This window comes from Perognathus longimembris, chromosome 7 (genome assembly GCF_023159225.1).
Source record: "Perognathus longimembris pacificus isolate PPM17 chromosome 7, ASM2315922v1, whole genome shotgun sequence".
NCBI lineage: Eukaryota > Metazoa > Chordata > Mammalia > Rodentia > Heteromyidae > Perognathus > Perognathus longimembris.
In genome coordinates this window covers 34,668,515-34,684,989 of record NC_063167.1, presented here as the reverse complement: position 1 = coordinate 34,684,989, position 16,475 = coordinate 34,668,515, and the positions used below count along the sequence as shown (strand labels likewise).

The window sequence follows — 16,475 nt, the reverse complement described above, 5'->3', positions numbered from 1 at the left end:
CTGGCTTTTTTTTTTTTTTTTTTTTGTCAGTCCTGGGGCTTGGACTCAGGGCCTGAGCACTGTCCCTGGCTTCTTTTTGCTCAAGGCTAGCACTCTGCCACTTGAGCCACAGCGCCACTTCTGGCCATTTTCTGTATATGTGGTGCTGGGGAATCAAACCTAGGGCCTCATGTATATGAGGCAAGCACTCTAGCCACTAGGCCATATCCCCAGCCCCTTTCCTGGCTTTTTGTCCCATTTTCTTTTTCTCCTTTTCTGCCCTCTCTTTCTCCTTCCCTCTCTCCCTCCTCATGTCCTTGTCCCCCTTTGCTCTGAAAGGGCTCGTCTTTCTAATCAAACATGCCAGGTACTGTGACAGAGGAGAAAGGGGTGCCGGGGGGAGGGTGCCGCTGCGCGTACCCCTTGTTAACGTTCCGGTCGTCATCCACCCACTGAATGCGGATCTGTTCCTGGGGATCCTCGGCGTCGGCCTTGCCACAGGTGATAGTGAAGTCCTTCATCTCCCGAAGCGCCTGCCGCAAGGAATCCATGTTCTCTGCAGTGATCTGGACCATAACGCCATCTAAGAAGGAGACAGTGTGCATGGAAGCAATGCAACGCTTGGGAGGGGCAGATGAAATGCAGTCCCTGCATCTAGCGGGTCCCTCCAAGGTAAATAAAGCTTCCCTCTGCTCCCCAAAGCTGACAGATACAAAAAGGTTTTCTTCTTTGAGCTGACTCTCACTCACTGAAGGAGCTATGAAAGCAAATGCCAAGACGAGCTCTGCTTAAACAGCGGCCTGTCCATTTCATTTCAGACCCTACCAAGGGTGCTCAATGAGGAAAATTCCACAGGGTCTCCTTGCTCCTCTGGCCTCACAGAACAATCTGTTCCCATTTCCTCTCTTGCATTTGCCATGCTCTGATTGTATTTATTTGTTCGCACTGCCATCTGTTGCATCTTACTCTGATTGCCCAGCGTAGAATGAATGCCCAGTAAATGCTGGTTTAAAAACCACTGAATAAACTACAGGAATAAGTTGGGGAATAAATACATGTATTGACTAACAATAAAGCAACTCTATTAAAGAGCTGCATATGGATTACATAGCCAACATATGGTAACTATTGTTTCAGTTGCTACCTGCATGAGTGGAAAGTAAATAATGAGTGTAAATGTCATATACTAAGCAATTGCACTGCATCACTGTCAGCTGAAATAATCACAAAAGAATCTCAAAAGTTTATAAATAGGTAGCCAACTGCTCTACTAAAATACACAATAGGGCTGGGAATATGGCCTAGTGGCAAGAGAGCTTGCCTCGTATACATGAAGCCCTGGGTTCAATTCCCCAATACCACACATATGGAAAACGGCCAGAAGTGGCGCTGTGGCTCAAGTGGCAGAGTGCTAGCCTTGAGCAAAAGGAAGCCAGGGACAGTGCTCAGGCCCTGAGTCCAAGGCCCAGGACTGGCAAAAAAAAAAAAAAAAAGAAAGAAAGAAATTCATAGTCTGAAAATATAAACAATATTTAACTGCTTTGCATTTGTAAGAATGTGCTATTTCAATTGATCATTTTAACCACAGTTGTAATGGCACAATTTCAACAATACTTTACATTTGGCCATACAGGAATTAGTATCTTTAGTTTGAGTAAGACTAGACTTAAAACCTTTTTCTTTTCTTCTTTTTTTTTTTTTTTTTTTTTTTTTTTTGGCCAGTCCTGGGCCTTGGACTCAGGGCCTGAGCACTGTCCCTGGCTTCTTCCCGCTCAAGGCTAGCACTCCGCCACTTGAGCCACAGCGCCGCTTCTGGCCGTTTTCTGTATATGTGGTGCTGGGGAATCGAACCTAGGGCCTCGTGTATCCGAGGCAGGCACTCTTGCCACTAGGCTATATCCCCAGCCCTCTTTTCTTCTTGTAGGTCCTGGAGCTTGAACTCTGGGCCTGGGTGCTGTCCCATCTTCAGCTCAAGGCTAGCACTCTACCACTTGAGCTACAGCGCCACTCCCAGTTTTCTGGTGGTTAATTGGAGATAAGAGTCTCCCAGACTTTCCTGCCCCAGATGGCTTTGAGACACAATCCTCAGATCTCAGCCTTCTGAGTAGCTAGGATTACAGGTGTGAGCCGCCAGCGCTGGCCACTGTCTGCTTTTGAGATAGGATCTTACAGTGTTGCCTGCACTAGTCTGGAGTGCCTGGACTCATGTGATCTCGCCTCAGTGCTCCAAGTCGGCAAGAGGCACTATGGCCAGGTCCCATAGCAGTTTTAATATGGTTAAGAGTAGCAAGCCACTGAATAAGTGAGGCCAGACATCAACAGTAGAAACAGCAAGGCTTCTCTTAATGTTGCTTGCATTTTTTCCTGTATAATTAGGACTGAACTTGCACAAATGGAGTAAACAATGCATACATTACCTTCCACGATGCTGGACTTGGCAAGGTATCCTGAAGAGGATTTTAGAGCGCCACTGAACACAAAGAAACTGGCACCAGTCACTAGAAACAGCAATAGAAATAACCTGTCAGGGGGCTGGGATGTGGCTTCGTGGTAGAGTGCTTGCCTAGCACGCATGAAACTCTGGGATTGATTCCTCAGTACCACATAAACAGAAAAGGCCAGAAGTGGCGCTGTGGCTCAAGTGGTAGAGTGCTAGCCTTGAGCAAAAAGAAGCTCAGGGACACTGCTCAGGACTGGCAAAAAACAAAACAAACACACACAACACAAAAAAAAACTCAAGAATTTTCCTGCTTAGACAGACTCTGAACTGTGATCCTCAAATTTCAGCCTCCTGAGTAGCTAGGATTATAGGCATGAACCACCAATGCCCACCCTCCATACCATTAAAAGTAGAGAAGTTGTTAATTTTTGTACTCTTCTAATGTATTACTTTTCAGGCTAAGCATTTACACTTTAAACAAATCTTTCTTTGACCTCGGTTTTAATTTTTCAGAGGTCTTAAAATTATTTCCTGGTAGTCATTAGTTTTCTCAGTAGACTTACATTAGCAATGTTTTGAATGTATTTGTTTTTTTTTCCTGTTGTTTTGTTTTGCCAGTCCTGGAGCTTGAACTCAGCTTAGACATGGTCCCTAAGCTCCTTTTGCTCAGGGCTAGTGCTCTACCACTTGAGTCACAGTTCTACTTCCAACTTTTTCTGTGATTAACTGGAAATAAGAGTCTCATGGACTTTCTTGCCTGGGCTGCCTTTGAATCATGACCTCAGTTGGGTTATAGGCATGAGCCACCAGCGCCTGGCTGAATAGAACTTACTTGTATATTCTAGATACCACTTGACTAACAGGGAACATTATAGACTTATCTACTTTATTTATTTATCTATTTATTGATTTATCGATTGATTTTTGCAAGTCCTGGAGCTTGGACTCAGGGCCTGAGCACTGTCCCTGGCTTCTTTTTGCTCAAGGATAGCACTCTACTACTTGAACTACAGTGCCACTTCTGGCCTATATGTGGTACTGAGGAATCGAACCCAGGGCTTCATGTATACAAGGCAAGCACTCTATGACTAGGCCATATTCCCAGCCCCTCTACTTTATTTTTTATATTGAATATACATACATATATATTTATTTCCTCTACTAAACAACTGACTGAATACATTGAGGATCTACTGTACATTTTTACATATACTATATATATTGTATGTCTATATATAGAGAGAGAGAGACCTACTATTTGTCTACTAGAGAAGTATTTCATAAATTAAAGTGTAGAACCATGTAATTTTCGGAGATACACTGAAGAAAAACATTATTTGTGGTCAAATAAATTTGGGAAAAGATAGACACTATCCTCTTGGAAAATGAGAACAGTCATCAGCTTGTCAAAGGGTCTGAGAAGGGCTGGGAATGTGGCTTAGTGGTAGAGTGCTTGCCTAGCATGCATGAAGCTCTGGGTTCAATTTCTTGGCACCACATACACAGAAAAAGTCAGAAGGGTTGCTGTGGCTCAAGTGGTAGAGTGCTAGCCTTGAACAAAAGAAGCCAGGGACAGTGCCCAGGCTCTGAGTTCAAGCTCCAGGACGGGCCAAAAAAAAAGAAGAAGAGAAAAGGTCTGAAAAACCGTGTGGCAAAGACTCATTTAAACTTGTTTACCCAGGATTTCTCACACTTCATTTATTAATGAAGACTTTCACTGTTTATAGGGACATGATTTTAAATCATAGAACCTGAGAAAACATTCTGAGTAGCAAGGCTTCTCAAGTTCTAATGTGCATTTGAATAGTTTTGGTTAGCAGATCTATCTGATGAATAAGCAAATTCTTCATTATATTTCCTAAGTGATAAAATCATACTTTGTTTGTTTTTTGCCAGACCTGGGGCTTGAACTCAGGGCCTGAGCACTGTCCCTGGCTTCTTTTTGCTCAAGGCTAGCAATCTTCCGCTTGAGCCACAGCGCCACTTCTGGCCGTTTTCTGTATATATGGTGCTAGGGAATTGAACCCAGGGCTTCATGTATACGAGGCAAGCACTCTTGCCACTAGGCCATACTCCCAGCCCCATCAGCTTTTTCTATATATGTGGTATTGAGGAATCAAACCCAGGGCTTCATGCATATGAGGTAAGCACTCTACTACTAGGCCATATTCCCAGCCCCAGATCACATTCTGAATAGGACTGAACCTAGATGTTTTCCTTCAGTATGGTCATCCAACAAGCTTCAAATCTACCGGAGCCTAATCTTACCTTCAATGTTGGCTTTTCAATATCTTGAAACAGCCTTTAAAATGTTTCCCTTGGGTGACACTGATCATATAATGCTTTGATGAATCGCAACTCCAATCTACAACTACTTAAAACATAACCAAAAATATTCAAAAACCCAAAAATAAAAATAAAAAAGTGAAGGGCTGGGAATGTGGCTAGAGGCAGAGTGGTAGCTTAGCATGCATGAAGCCCTAGGCTTGATTGCTCAGTACCACAAAAACAGAAAAAGGTGGAAGTGGTGCTGTGGCTTAAGTGGTAGAGTGCTAGCCTTGAGCAAAAAGAAGCCAGGGACAGTGCCCAGGCCCTGAGTTCAAGCCCCAGGACTGGCAATAAATAAATAAATGATAATAAAAAATAAAGAATGATATTTATTTTATTTTATTTTTTGCTAGTCCTGGGGCTTGGACTCAGGGCCTGAGCACTGTCCCTGGCTTCTTTTTTTTTTGTTTTGTTTTTTTGTTTTTTTTGGCCAGTCCTGGGCCTTGGACTCAGGGCCTGAGCACTGTCCCTGGCTTCTTCCCGCTCAAGGCTAGCACTCTGCCACTTGAGCCACAGCGTGGCTTCTGGCCGTTTTCTGTATACGTGGTGCTGGGGAATCGAACCTAGGGCCTCGTGTATCCGAGGCAGCCACTCTTGCCACTAGGCTATATCCCCAGCCCCCTGGCTTCTTTTTGCTCAAGGCTAGCACTCTGCCACTGAGCCACAGCGCCACTTCTGGCCATTTTCTGTATATGTGGTGCTGGGGAAGTGAACCCAGGGCCTCATGTATAGGAGGCAAGCACTCTTGCCACTAGGCCATATCCCCAGCCCAAAGAATGATTTTTTAAAAAGGGAGATTCCATTTGCAACTCTGACCATTCAAAGTATTTAGAAGAATACGCTTGGAAAGGTCACTAATTTGTTTGTGGTCACCTATCTACAAAGTGTTATGGGGTGAGATATCCAGTGCTCCAAGTCCAGAAATGATTTCTGATGTCAAAAATCTCAACTATCCCAAATGCTTACCTTTCCTGGGCTGATTGTGAATACTGATTGCCTGGGTCTGATAGTTTCCATCGTCATTCTGTACACAAACAAGGTGAGAGTCTGCTTTTTCATTGAAGCAGGCACCTCCTGCCAGGACATGTTCATTGGACTTGTTCATGGCTTTCATCATCTGTAATCAGAGAAGAGGGCTAACCTTATTTTGGGAAGAATGGCATTTTCTTGTGTGACATGGTATAAATGCATCTCAAAGACAAAAAAAATGAACAGAATGGCTGGGAATATGGCCTAGTGGTAGAGTGCTTTCCCTGTATACATGAAGCTCTGGGTTCAATTCCTCAGCACTACATAAATGGAAAAAGCCAGAAGTGGTCACTGTGTCTCAAGATGTAGAGTGCAAGCCTTGAGCAAAAAGAAGCCAGGGACAGTGCTCAGGATCTGAGTTCAAGCCCCAGGACTGGCAAAAAAAAAAAGTTCCCTATATGGTTTATAATTAATTTGTACTATAAGCTATACACATATTATGCATTCATTTTTGTCTTTTTATTGTTGCACTGAACTAACAAAATCAGCTTAGCTAACTACAGTACTCTAAATTCAGTGCTAAAAATGTTCCATATTTAAGTACAAATGCCTTCTTTTTCAATATTAAGGGTCTTTTTTTTTGCCAGTCCTGGGGCTTGGACTCAGGGCCTGACCACTGTCCCTGGCTTCTTTTTGCTCAAGGCTAGCACTCTGCCACTTGAGCCACAGCGCCACTTCTGGCCATTTTCTGTATATGTGGTGCTGGGGAATTGAACCCAGGGCTTCATGTATGGGAGGTAAGCACTCTTGCCACTAGGCCATATTCCCAGCCCCTATTAAGGGCCTTAAATCTTTCTTCTACAAACCTATGAAACTCAATGTTTCTCAATTTTACTAACTTACTTTGGAGATCTTCAAAGAAGTGAATTACTAATATTTTTTCAGTAAAAGGGTTTGATCTCAGGGCTTTGCACTTGTTAAACAAGTCATTCTACCACTTGTACTGCCTTGGCCCTATTGTTGTTGTTGCTTTCCTTATTTCCCAGGTAGGATCTTATGTTTTTTTCCATGGTAGCCCTACTTGTGCACAGTTCCCCTACGGATGCCCCCGCCCCGGGCAACTGGAACCACAGGTATATACCACCACAAGTGTACACCACCATGCATGCCCACATGGCTTACTGACTGACATGGAAATCTTCCTAACTTATGTTTATCTCAGTTCAAGACCTTATTACTCCTTTTCTAGACATAATTTGAACAATCTTGTTTTCCTACAATCCTGATTATTTCAGATTCATTCCATATAATACTTCTATACTTATCCAAGCGCAGTTCTGATAGATGACATTTTTTCTACCTTGGCGTTCACTAACAATCCTGGCGCTGCTTCTGCTCTTATCTCAAGCCAGCTTTGGTGCCTGGCCTCCCTGCTAACTGCGTCTTCACATGCAGGGCTACTTCTTCTTCTTCTTTTTTTTTTTTAGGGCTTGAATTCAGGGCCTGAGCACTGTCCCTGGGTTCTTTTTGCTCAAGGCTAGCACTCTACCACTTGAGCCACAGCGCCACTTCCGGCTTTTTCTATTTATGTGGTGCTCAGGAAGTGAAACCCAGGGCTTCATACATGCGGCGAACACTCTACCACTAAGCCACATTCCCAGCCTTCCTCATTCTCTCTTGTTATGACAGTTTTAACAGCATCAGTTGGGCTGCTGTTCTGAGAACAGAGGCAAGAAATGCTAACAGTTAGATCAGACAGGAGGCTAAGGAGTCTATCACACAAATCCAGGTCAAGGACCAGAATGGTCCAGGGACTAAGATACAATTGGATTGCAGATATTTTGGGGGGTAGGTTGAGCAAGAGAAACTTCCTAAGCAGCTGGATTATCTTCCAGGGAACAAGAGAAAGAAGGTTCAAATATCACTCCTCAAGGCCGAGGATTTAGCTCAGTGGTAGAGCACTTGCCTTGCACACCTGGGCCTCTAGGTTTGACCGTCGGCATCACAAAAAGGTTACAAAAAAAAAGATAACTCCAAAGTTTTCTGATGAGTAACTGGAAGGAAGAAGGCACTGTTTGGAACAACACATTTAGAAGGACGTTCAAGAGGTCTCAGTAAACTTGCTAGCCTGAGAGGCTCTGCTAGTAGAGATGTCACATGGGCAGTATCATAGTCAAGTCTATAAAACAGGGGAGAGGCTGGGGATATGGCCTAGTGGCGACAGAGCTTGCCTCGTATACATGAGGCCCTGGGTTCGATTCCCCAGCACCACATATACAGAAAACGGCCAGAAGTGGCGCTGTGGCTCAGGTGGCAGAGTGCTAGCCTTGAGCGGGAAGAAGCCAGGGACAGTGCTCAGGCCCTGAGTCCAAGGCCCAGGACTGGCAAAACAAAACAAAACAAAACAAAAAACAGGGGAGAGACTCAGGCTGAAAGCCATCAGGCAAAGAGACTCTATTTAAACCTATAGCACTAGATCACCACGGAAATGGACAGAGACAAATAAGACAAGGCTGAGCCCTTGGATTCTCCAAGATGAGCAAGAAATAACATCAGAAAAGTGGATACACAGAAACAGAAACTGATTTCTGAGAGAGGAAGGATGATGGTAGAGCCCAGGATATTTTGTGATGTTTGACATAAAAATCGTAAGATTAGAACAGATGGTCTCAAGATTAAAAGTGGCAACAAGGTTGTGAATTCCGAAAGACAAGGAAAGCTAGGAGATTGGCTGGAAGCCCCATGTCCTAGAGTCATAGTTTATTTCTGTCAGTGGCCATACACAAGTTACAGAAGTATCATGACATAGCTTCTCTTCTCAGGGATCCTTCATCTGAATTCATATCCATGGTGAAATACCGTATTTCACATATAAACTAGGAATAACCGTAAAAATAATCAATACTGCCTCTTTCTTGCATTAGAAGGACCTTGGGCTAACTCTTCTGGTTCCTTCCAAACAGAATCAGCAACTACTGGAGAAGGCTCTTCTTTCTCTAAAATAAATCTATTCCTTGAAGGCCAAAAAAACAAACATTTCTCAAACAGATTTGAGTGCCATCTGCTCTCGCTAGTGATACAAGGAACCTTTGAAATTATGCTTTTGTAATTTCACACTTCTCTGAAGATTATGTGTACTTTGGAATGAAAATAAACCCAAACTCCTATTTTAGGATCAGAGTGGGAAAGAAGCTCCAGTGGCCATTCAGACCAACTTCCAATCCAAACCACACAAGATGGAGAACTGTATAAATACCTGATTTCACAGATACTTTCATTATATCACAACCAATATAAACCCTGTTCCTGTCTTTTTGGGTTTGAGCAAAGGCTAACAAAACTTTATTCATTTTTAAAAAATATTTTATTTTATTTTATTGCCAGACCTGAGGCTTGGACTCTGTGCCTGGTCACTGTCCCTGAGCTCCTTTTGCTCAAGGCTAGCATTTGAGCCACAGATCCATTTCCAATATTTTCTGTGATTTAATTAGAGATAGGAGTCTCTTGGACTTTCTTCCCCGGGAAATGTTTGGAACTAAAGATCATCATGTTAATTTAAGCAAGAATAGCCAAACACAGAAAGTGAAATATTAGATGTTTTCATATGTGGAATCTCAACCTAAAAATAATAATGTGACATGACTGTAATAGTGGGACTAGGTGGGGAGGGAACCAGGTGATGGGAAAAGAGGGAAAGAACAGGGTGATGGGAGGTGAGTGTGTGAATACTACAGAAGTATATTATTTATGTGTATGAAAATAGTATAATGAAACTTATCAGCTTAATCAACATATATTGTAGACATGCTATAAAAATCACAATGAGAGGGCTGGGAATGTGGCTTAGTGGCAGAGTGCCTGCCTACCATGCATGAAGCCCTGGGTTCGATTCCTCAGCACCACATATATAGAAAAGGTCAGAAGTAGGGGCTGGGGATATGGCCTAGTGGCAAGAGTGCCTGCCTCATATACATGAGGCCCTGGGTTCGATTCCTCAGCACCACATATACAGAAAATGACCAGAAGTGGCGCTGTGGCTTAAGTGCCAGAGTGCTAGCCTTGAGCAAAAAGAAGCCAGGGACAGTGCTCAGGCCCTGAGTCCAAGCCCCAGGACTGGCCGAAAAAAATAAATAAATAAATCTTTAAAAAAAAAAAAAAAAAAAAGAAAGAGGCTGGGGCTGGGGATATGGCCTAGTGGCAAGAGAGCTTGCCTCGTATACATGAGGCCCTGGGTTCGATTCCCCAGCACCACATATACAGAAAATGGCCAGAAGTGGCACTGTGGCTCAAGTGGCAGAGTGCTAGCCTTGAGCAAAAGGAAGCCAGGGATAGTGCTCAGGCCCTGAGTCCAAGGCCCAGGACTGGCCAAAAAAAAAAAAAAAAAAAAAGGCCAGAAGTGGCGCTGTGGCTCAAGTGCCAGAAAGAGCAAAAAGAAGTCAGGGACAGTGCTGAGGCCCTGAGTTCAAGCCCCAGGACTGGAAAAAAATAAATCACAATGAAGTCCTTGTGTAAAATCAACTTATGCTAATAAAAAATTTTAAGTATTTGAGAAAATATAGAAAATGTATATGTAATCATGTACTTTTCACCTTTATTGTATTATTCAATTATGAAGAATTTTCCTTCATGGTTAATCTTACCTCATTGTATCTGTTGCTGGGTATTTTGATGCTTGTTTTCCGAACTTCCATGTCAACTACCAACCCCTGAACTATTGGCAAAGTATATTGGTAATTTCTGAAGTCCTGAGTAAAAACAGATTGAAATAGAATAAGGAATTCATCAATCGCAAGAGTTGATTAACAGGAATACAACAAAAGGGAAAAGCATACCAATACTGAACAACTCTATTTAAGCAATTAGAAAATGTATAATGCAATGCTACTGCATATATTCTAGCTCTATAAGACTGTAAACACTTATTAGGAAGTAAACCAAATAATTTCCTATACCTCTTCTACTTGACATTAAACCAATACTTGAACACTTACTCTGCTTTATCATCATTTAACATTTTTAATATTTCTTTTGTTCACTGTGTTATTTAGGGTAAATTCCAATGGGGCAGGGACTCTTACTGGATTTAGTCTTCTTATTCTCTAATGTCTGGACTCAAGAGCTATGTGTAGGGAAATGTAAGTGCACATACCATATTCAATGTGGCTGAAGCCAAAGGAGCAACAGCAGCTGGTCAAGGCCAAACTGACTGTATACAACTAGATTTCATACGTTTTTATAGGTTACCACAAAGCCTTTTTAGGGAGGGGATGGGAGACAAGGTGTTTCCAGGTAGCCCAGGCTGGCCTCCATCTTGCAGTCTTCCTACCTAACCCTTCCAAGTAGTGACATAACGGGCTGGGGATATAGCCTAGTGGCAAGAGTGCCTGCCTCAGATACACGAGGCCCTAGGTTCGATTCCCCAGCACCACATATACAGAAAACGGCCAGAAGCGGCGCTGTGGCTCAAGTGGCGGAGTGCTAGCCTTGAGCGGGAAGAAGCCAGGGACAGTGCTCAGGCCCTGAGTCCAAGGCCCAGGACTGGCCAAAAAAAAAGAATATAAAACAAGTAGTGACATAACAAATATCCACCAGAATGCCAACTATCACAATTTTTTTTTTTTTGGCCAGTCCTGGGGCTTGGACTCAGGGCCTGAGCACTGTCCCTGGCTTCTTCTTGCTCAAGGCTAGCACTCTGCCACTTAAGCCACAGCGCCATTTCTGGCCATTTTCTGTATATGTGGTGTTGGGGAATCGAACCCAGGGCCTCATGTATACGAGGCAAGCACTGTTGCCACTAGGCCATATCCCCAGCCCCACAAAAACTTTTGACTTCAAGGTTTCGTCCCTGTTTTTATAGATCTGACTTCCCTATAAGCATTAGGTTATAAGTGTAAGCAAAAGTAGAAAACATAAACCCAATAAAAATAACTCAGGTAGGCCAGGCATCAATGGCTCATGCCTGTAATTCTAACTACTCAGAAGGCTGAGATCTGAGGATTACAGTTCAAAGCTAGCCCAAGCAGAAAAGCCCCTGAGACTCTTATCTCCAATTCAACTACCAAAAGGCTGGAAATGGAGCTGTGGCTCAAGTGGAAGAGTGCTAGACTCAAGCACAAAAGTTCAGGGACAGTACGCAGGCCTTCTGAGTTCAAGCTGCAGGATCACATAAACAGAGAAAGGCAGAAGTGGTGCTGTGGTTCAAGTGGTAGAGCACTAGCCTTGAGTAAAAAGAAGCTCAGGGACAGTGCCCAGGCCCTGAGTTCAAGCCCCAGGACTGGCAAAAAAAAAAAAAAAAGTAGAAAAAAAAAGGTATCAAGATAAAATGCTAGGGGGCTGGGGATATGGCCTAGTGGCAAGAGTGCTTGTCTTGTATGCATGAGGCCCTGGGTTCAATTCCCCAGCACCACATATACAGAAAACGGCCAGAAGCGGCGCTGTGGCTCAAGTGGCAGAGTGCTAGCCTTGAGCGGGAAGAAGCCAGGGACAGTGCTCAGGCCCTGAGTCCAAGGCCCAGGACTGGCAAAAAAAAAAAAAAAGAAAGAAAAGATAAAGTGCTAGGTAATATATTTTTGTAGTGTCTCTGATCCTTTAAGGTTCACTTATATAAATAAGTGTCTAATTGGAGTTGGAATCTTTTACTCTGTTATCCAGAATTCCCTGTCTTCCAAAAACTGTATATGTCTTGTTCTCTCTGGCCTACATGTTTACCTTCTTGAAACACTAAGGGCATGCTGTCAATGAAATAATAAAATAATTTTCTTTCTTCTTATATAAACTCCAGTAGGAAAAAAAACTTCTCAACTTACTGCAAGAAGATTCATGATGGTATGCCCCGTCTCTCCAAATAATGGCTTCCGAAATCTGACGCTGAACAGTGGGCAAGGATAAACTATGGAATAAGAAATGATCAGACTAAGTTTGGCAATTTAAAATTCTAAAAAAAAAACATATCACGGCTAATGTAATTTTCATGACACAACCCTTCTGGCTCATCAGAATATACCAAATTTAGGGCTCAGAAAGTATTTAGCATGGTAGCAGACAAATCCTGAGCAGAATGTTTTGATGACCACAGTAAGTCTTTTGATGCAGCTGTTTCAAAAATGACTCACTAGGTCTTATGAAGCAATCTTGTTCAAACTGGACTGATATGATCCAGGAAACAAACATCCCCCAATTCTCCCATTCTCTTCTTTATATCTATCCCCTAAGCAGACCTTCCTTAGGAGAGTCAAATACTAGGCTCATCCCTCAGATTTTTATATTTTGAAATGCTCGAACAAGTCATGCTTCCTCTGCATAAGATCCTTCCCTTTCCTGCTTCCGTTAGCAGAGTTCAGTAAGAGGCATCTTTGTCCAAGAGATGTTTCTTCTTTGTTAATTCTTTGTTACATTCTTTGTTAATTAGATCTGTTAATTCTACATTCTTTGTTAATTCTACATTCTTTGTTAATTAGATCTCATCTTAGAATTCCTAAAGGACTTAACTGTGAGTATGGGTTTTTAACACAACATACTATTTTAACTATGAGTTCTGTATGGCTTCTTTGCAATGATTACTAAAGGTCTATAACCATGTATCATGATATATGATAAGCCTTTATTAAATTCTTATTGTATGAATAAATTAATGAATAAAAGAATAAAGTTGACTACCTTGCAAAGATATACTGTTTTAGGGCTTATAAAATAGTGTTTCAGGGCTGGGAATGTGGCTTAGTGGTAGAATGCTTGCCTTCCATGCACAAGGTCCTAGGTTCGATTCCTCAGTACCACATAAACAGAAAAAGCCAAAAGTGGCACTGTAGCTCAAGTAGTAGAGTGTTAGCATTGAGCAAAAAAGCAGCTCAGGGATAGTGCCCAGGCCCTGAGTTCAAGCTCCAGGACTGGCAAAAAATAGTAGTTCACCTGACCTTTGAACAATTCAATATAATATATAAAATCTCCAGTTTAGGGGCAGGAAATGTGGCTTAGTGGTGGAGTGCTTGCCTAGCATGCATGAAGCCCTGGGTTCAGTTCCTTGGCACCACATAAATAATAAACACAATGCAAGAAAAATAAATCCGGGGCTGGGGATATAGCCTAGCGGCAAGAGTGCCTGCCTCGGATACACGAGGCCCTAGGTTCGATTCCCCAGCACCACATATACAGAAAACGGCCAGAAGTGGCGCTGTGGCTCAAGTGGCAGAGTGCTAGCCTTGAGCGGGAAGAAGCCAGGGACAGTACTCAGGCCCTGAGTCCAAGGCCCAGGACTGGCCAAAAAAAAATAATAATAATAAATAAATAAATAAAAATAAATAAATCCTTAAAGCCTACAGTTTACAAATAAAAACAAAAAACCCTGACAATCTTGAGAAACTGATAAATGGAAAACTCAAATAATGTGCCCAAAGTTATAAAGCTAGTAAGCAGTAGAAGTGAGAATGTGAATGATTTGATTCTAGACCATGTTACTTTCAAGTAGGTGAAGATACATAGTTTAAAATAAAGCCTGAATTTAACCTTTCATTTGAAACCAACACCTCAAACTTAGTTGCATTGCTATAACAATGGGCAAAGAAGCCTATCTTCAGTAGCCTACCTTACGGATTGGGAGTGATCTCATGCTACTAGCTTCCAATATCTGTTAAGTAATTTTCATAGCTATTTTTAACCAAATAACAATGAATATGCTCACCATATACTAATGATATACTGTAAAAATTAATGTCCAAATTATTATTTTTGAAGATCATGTTTTATCAAAAGAACCATAAACTGTAAATTTAAAACGCAGTAAATACCATCAATTTCTTCATTTGATACTTTCAAATCTTCCCAAAAAACTGAGACTTAGCCAAAGAAAGTGGTAACATTGGCCATATGTGGTCTAGCTCTTTCAGATGACCATTTCTGCTGAATTGTATCAAGCAGGGCCACTGCAGAGAGCACTCTGAGCATCTCAAAACTATATTTAAATCAGTGGCTCAGAAGAAAGCACTTTTACTACTTACGTCGATACTCTGCTCCAAGTCTCAACATTAGTCGAATGGGAAACACTTTAGCCCAAGGAGTTTCCCATTTCTGGATGAGAATCCCAAACAAGTAAGGTGGGGTTGGAAGTACTAGGTCCTGCAACGACTGGTAGGTAGATGTCACATACAAAAATCCACCATGTTCTTTACTGCCAAGGAAACTCTGACTGAAGAAAGAATGTCCCAAGTTGCCCACCACATTTCCTAAAACAGAAAACATATTTATTTATTTATTTATTTATTTATTTATTTATTTATTTTTTGTATAAAGGTGATGTACAAGCTGAGTGCTGGTGGCTCACACCTAAAATCCTAACTACATAAGAGGCTCAGAACTGAGGATGAGCATTCAAAGATAGCCTGGGCAGCAAAGTCTGTGAGACTCTTCCCTTTTATTAACCACTCAAAAATCAGAAGTGGGTGCTGTGACTCAAAGTGGTAGAGTGCTAGCCTTGAGCAAAAGAGCTCAGGGGCAGCACCCAGGCCCTGAGTTCAAGCCCTGTGACTGACAAAAACAAACAAACAAAAACGGTGTTGTACAAAGGGGTTAAAGTTATATAAGTTAGGTAATGAGTACATTTCTTTATGGAAAATGTCACCCCTTCCCTTACTCTCTCCCAGTTTTTCCCTCCCATCCTCACCCACAAGTTGTATAGTCCATTTTCAACATAGTGGTTAGTGAGTACTGTTGCTGCATTTGTTCACCCTTTGTCCCTCCATTATTAAGCATATTTAGATATTTCTCTTTTTCTTTTTCTTTTTTTTTTTGGTATTGTTCAATCATATTTTCTAGCAGGCATCTAGCAGGCAGTTAGGGGTAGAGCAGTTGGTAGTTAGGTGATCAGATTCCCAAATTCAACACTGATAGTTTACTACCCTGTTAAATCCCACAGTTCTAAGAGATAATAAGAAATATTCCAAGCTGAGCACCGATGGCTCATGTCTGTAATCCTAACTACTCAAGTGGTAGAGATCTGAGGACTGAGATTAGAAGCCAGCCTGGGCAGGGAAGTCCATGAAACTTATCTTCAATTAATCACCGAATAAACTGGACATGGATCTGTGGTATAAGTGGTAGAGCACTAGCCTTAAGGGAAAAAAAGCTCAAGGACAGTGCCTAGGCCCTGGATTAAAGACTGGGGACTGGTATAAAACAAAACAAAAAGGAGAGGAATATGCCATACCAATGTAAAAGTCAAAGGAGTTTGCAGGGGAAGGGAAGGATGTAAAATAAAAGAAGGAAGATTTTATCCCTCCATAATAGAAAGCCCATGTAGTATTCCTCTAAAGCTCTCATATGTGCTATGATTTAAAATTAGCCTCTGGAACCCTTCTCCATTGTTGGTGGGAGTGCAAATTAGTACAACCACTTTGGAGAACAGTATGGAGGTTTCTCAAAAAGCTCAATATAGACCTACCCTATGACCCAGCCATAACACTCCTAGGCATCTATCCTAAACAGCAAAACCCAAGATATCAAAAAGACATTTGTACTTCCATGTTTATCGTGGCACAATTCACAATAGCCAAAATATGGAAACAACCCAGATGCCCCTCCACAGATGAATGGATCCAAAAAATATGGTACTTATACACAATGGAATACTACATAGCGATTAGGAATGGTGAAATATTGTTGTTCGCAGGGAAATGGTCAGAACTCGAACAAATAATGTTGAGCGAGACAAGCCTAGAACACAGAAAACAAAGGGGCATGATCTCCCTGATATATGACTGTTAACCAA

The 16,475-nt window shown here is 42.1% G+C and overlaps 1 protein-coding gene across 2 annotated transcripts in view; it reads right to left on the bottom strand.

Moving 5' to 3' along the window:
- Nucleotides 1-16,475, bottom strand: part of Zfyve9 (zinc finger FYVE-type containing 9) — a 103,331-nt gene that overhangs the window by 5,286 nt on the left and 81,570 nt on the right. For both annotated transcript variants that reach the window (XM_048351309.1, XM_048351310.1), the window contains 6 exons: nucleotides 14,710-14,934; nucleotides 12,523-12,605; nucleotides 10,357-10,461; nucleotides 5,714-5,864; nucleotides 2,397-2,477; nucleotides 400-562 (listed from right to left, as the gene is read on the bottom strand). In XM_048351309.1, the coding sequence (XP_048207266.1) occupies nucleotides 400-562; nucleotides 2,397-2,477; nucleotides 5,714-5,864; nucleotides 10,357-10,461; nucleotides 12,523-12,605; nucleotides 14,710-14,934 (808 nt within the window). The remainder of the gene's footprint in view (nucleotides 1-399; nucleotides 563-2,396; nucleotides 2,478-5,713; nucleotides 5,865-10,356; nucleotides 10,462-12,522; nucleotides 12,606-14,709; nucleotides 14,935-16,475) is intronic.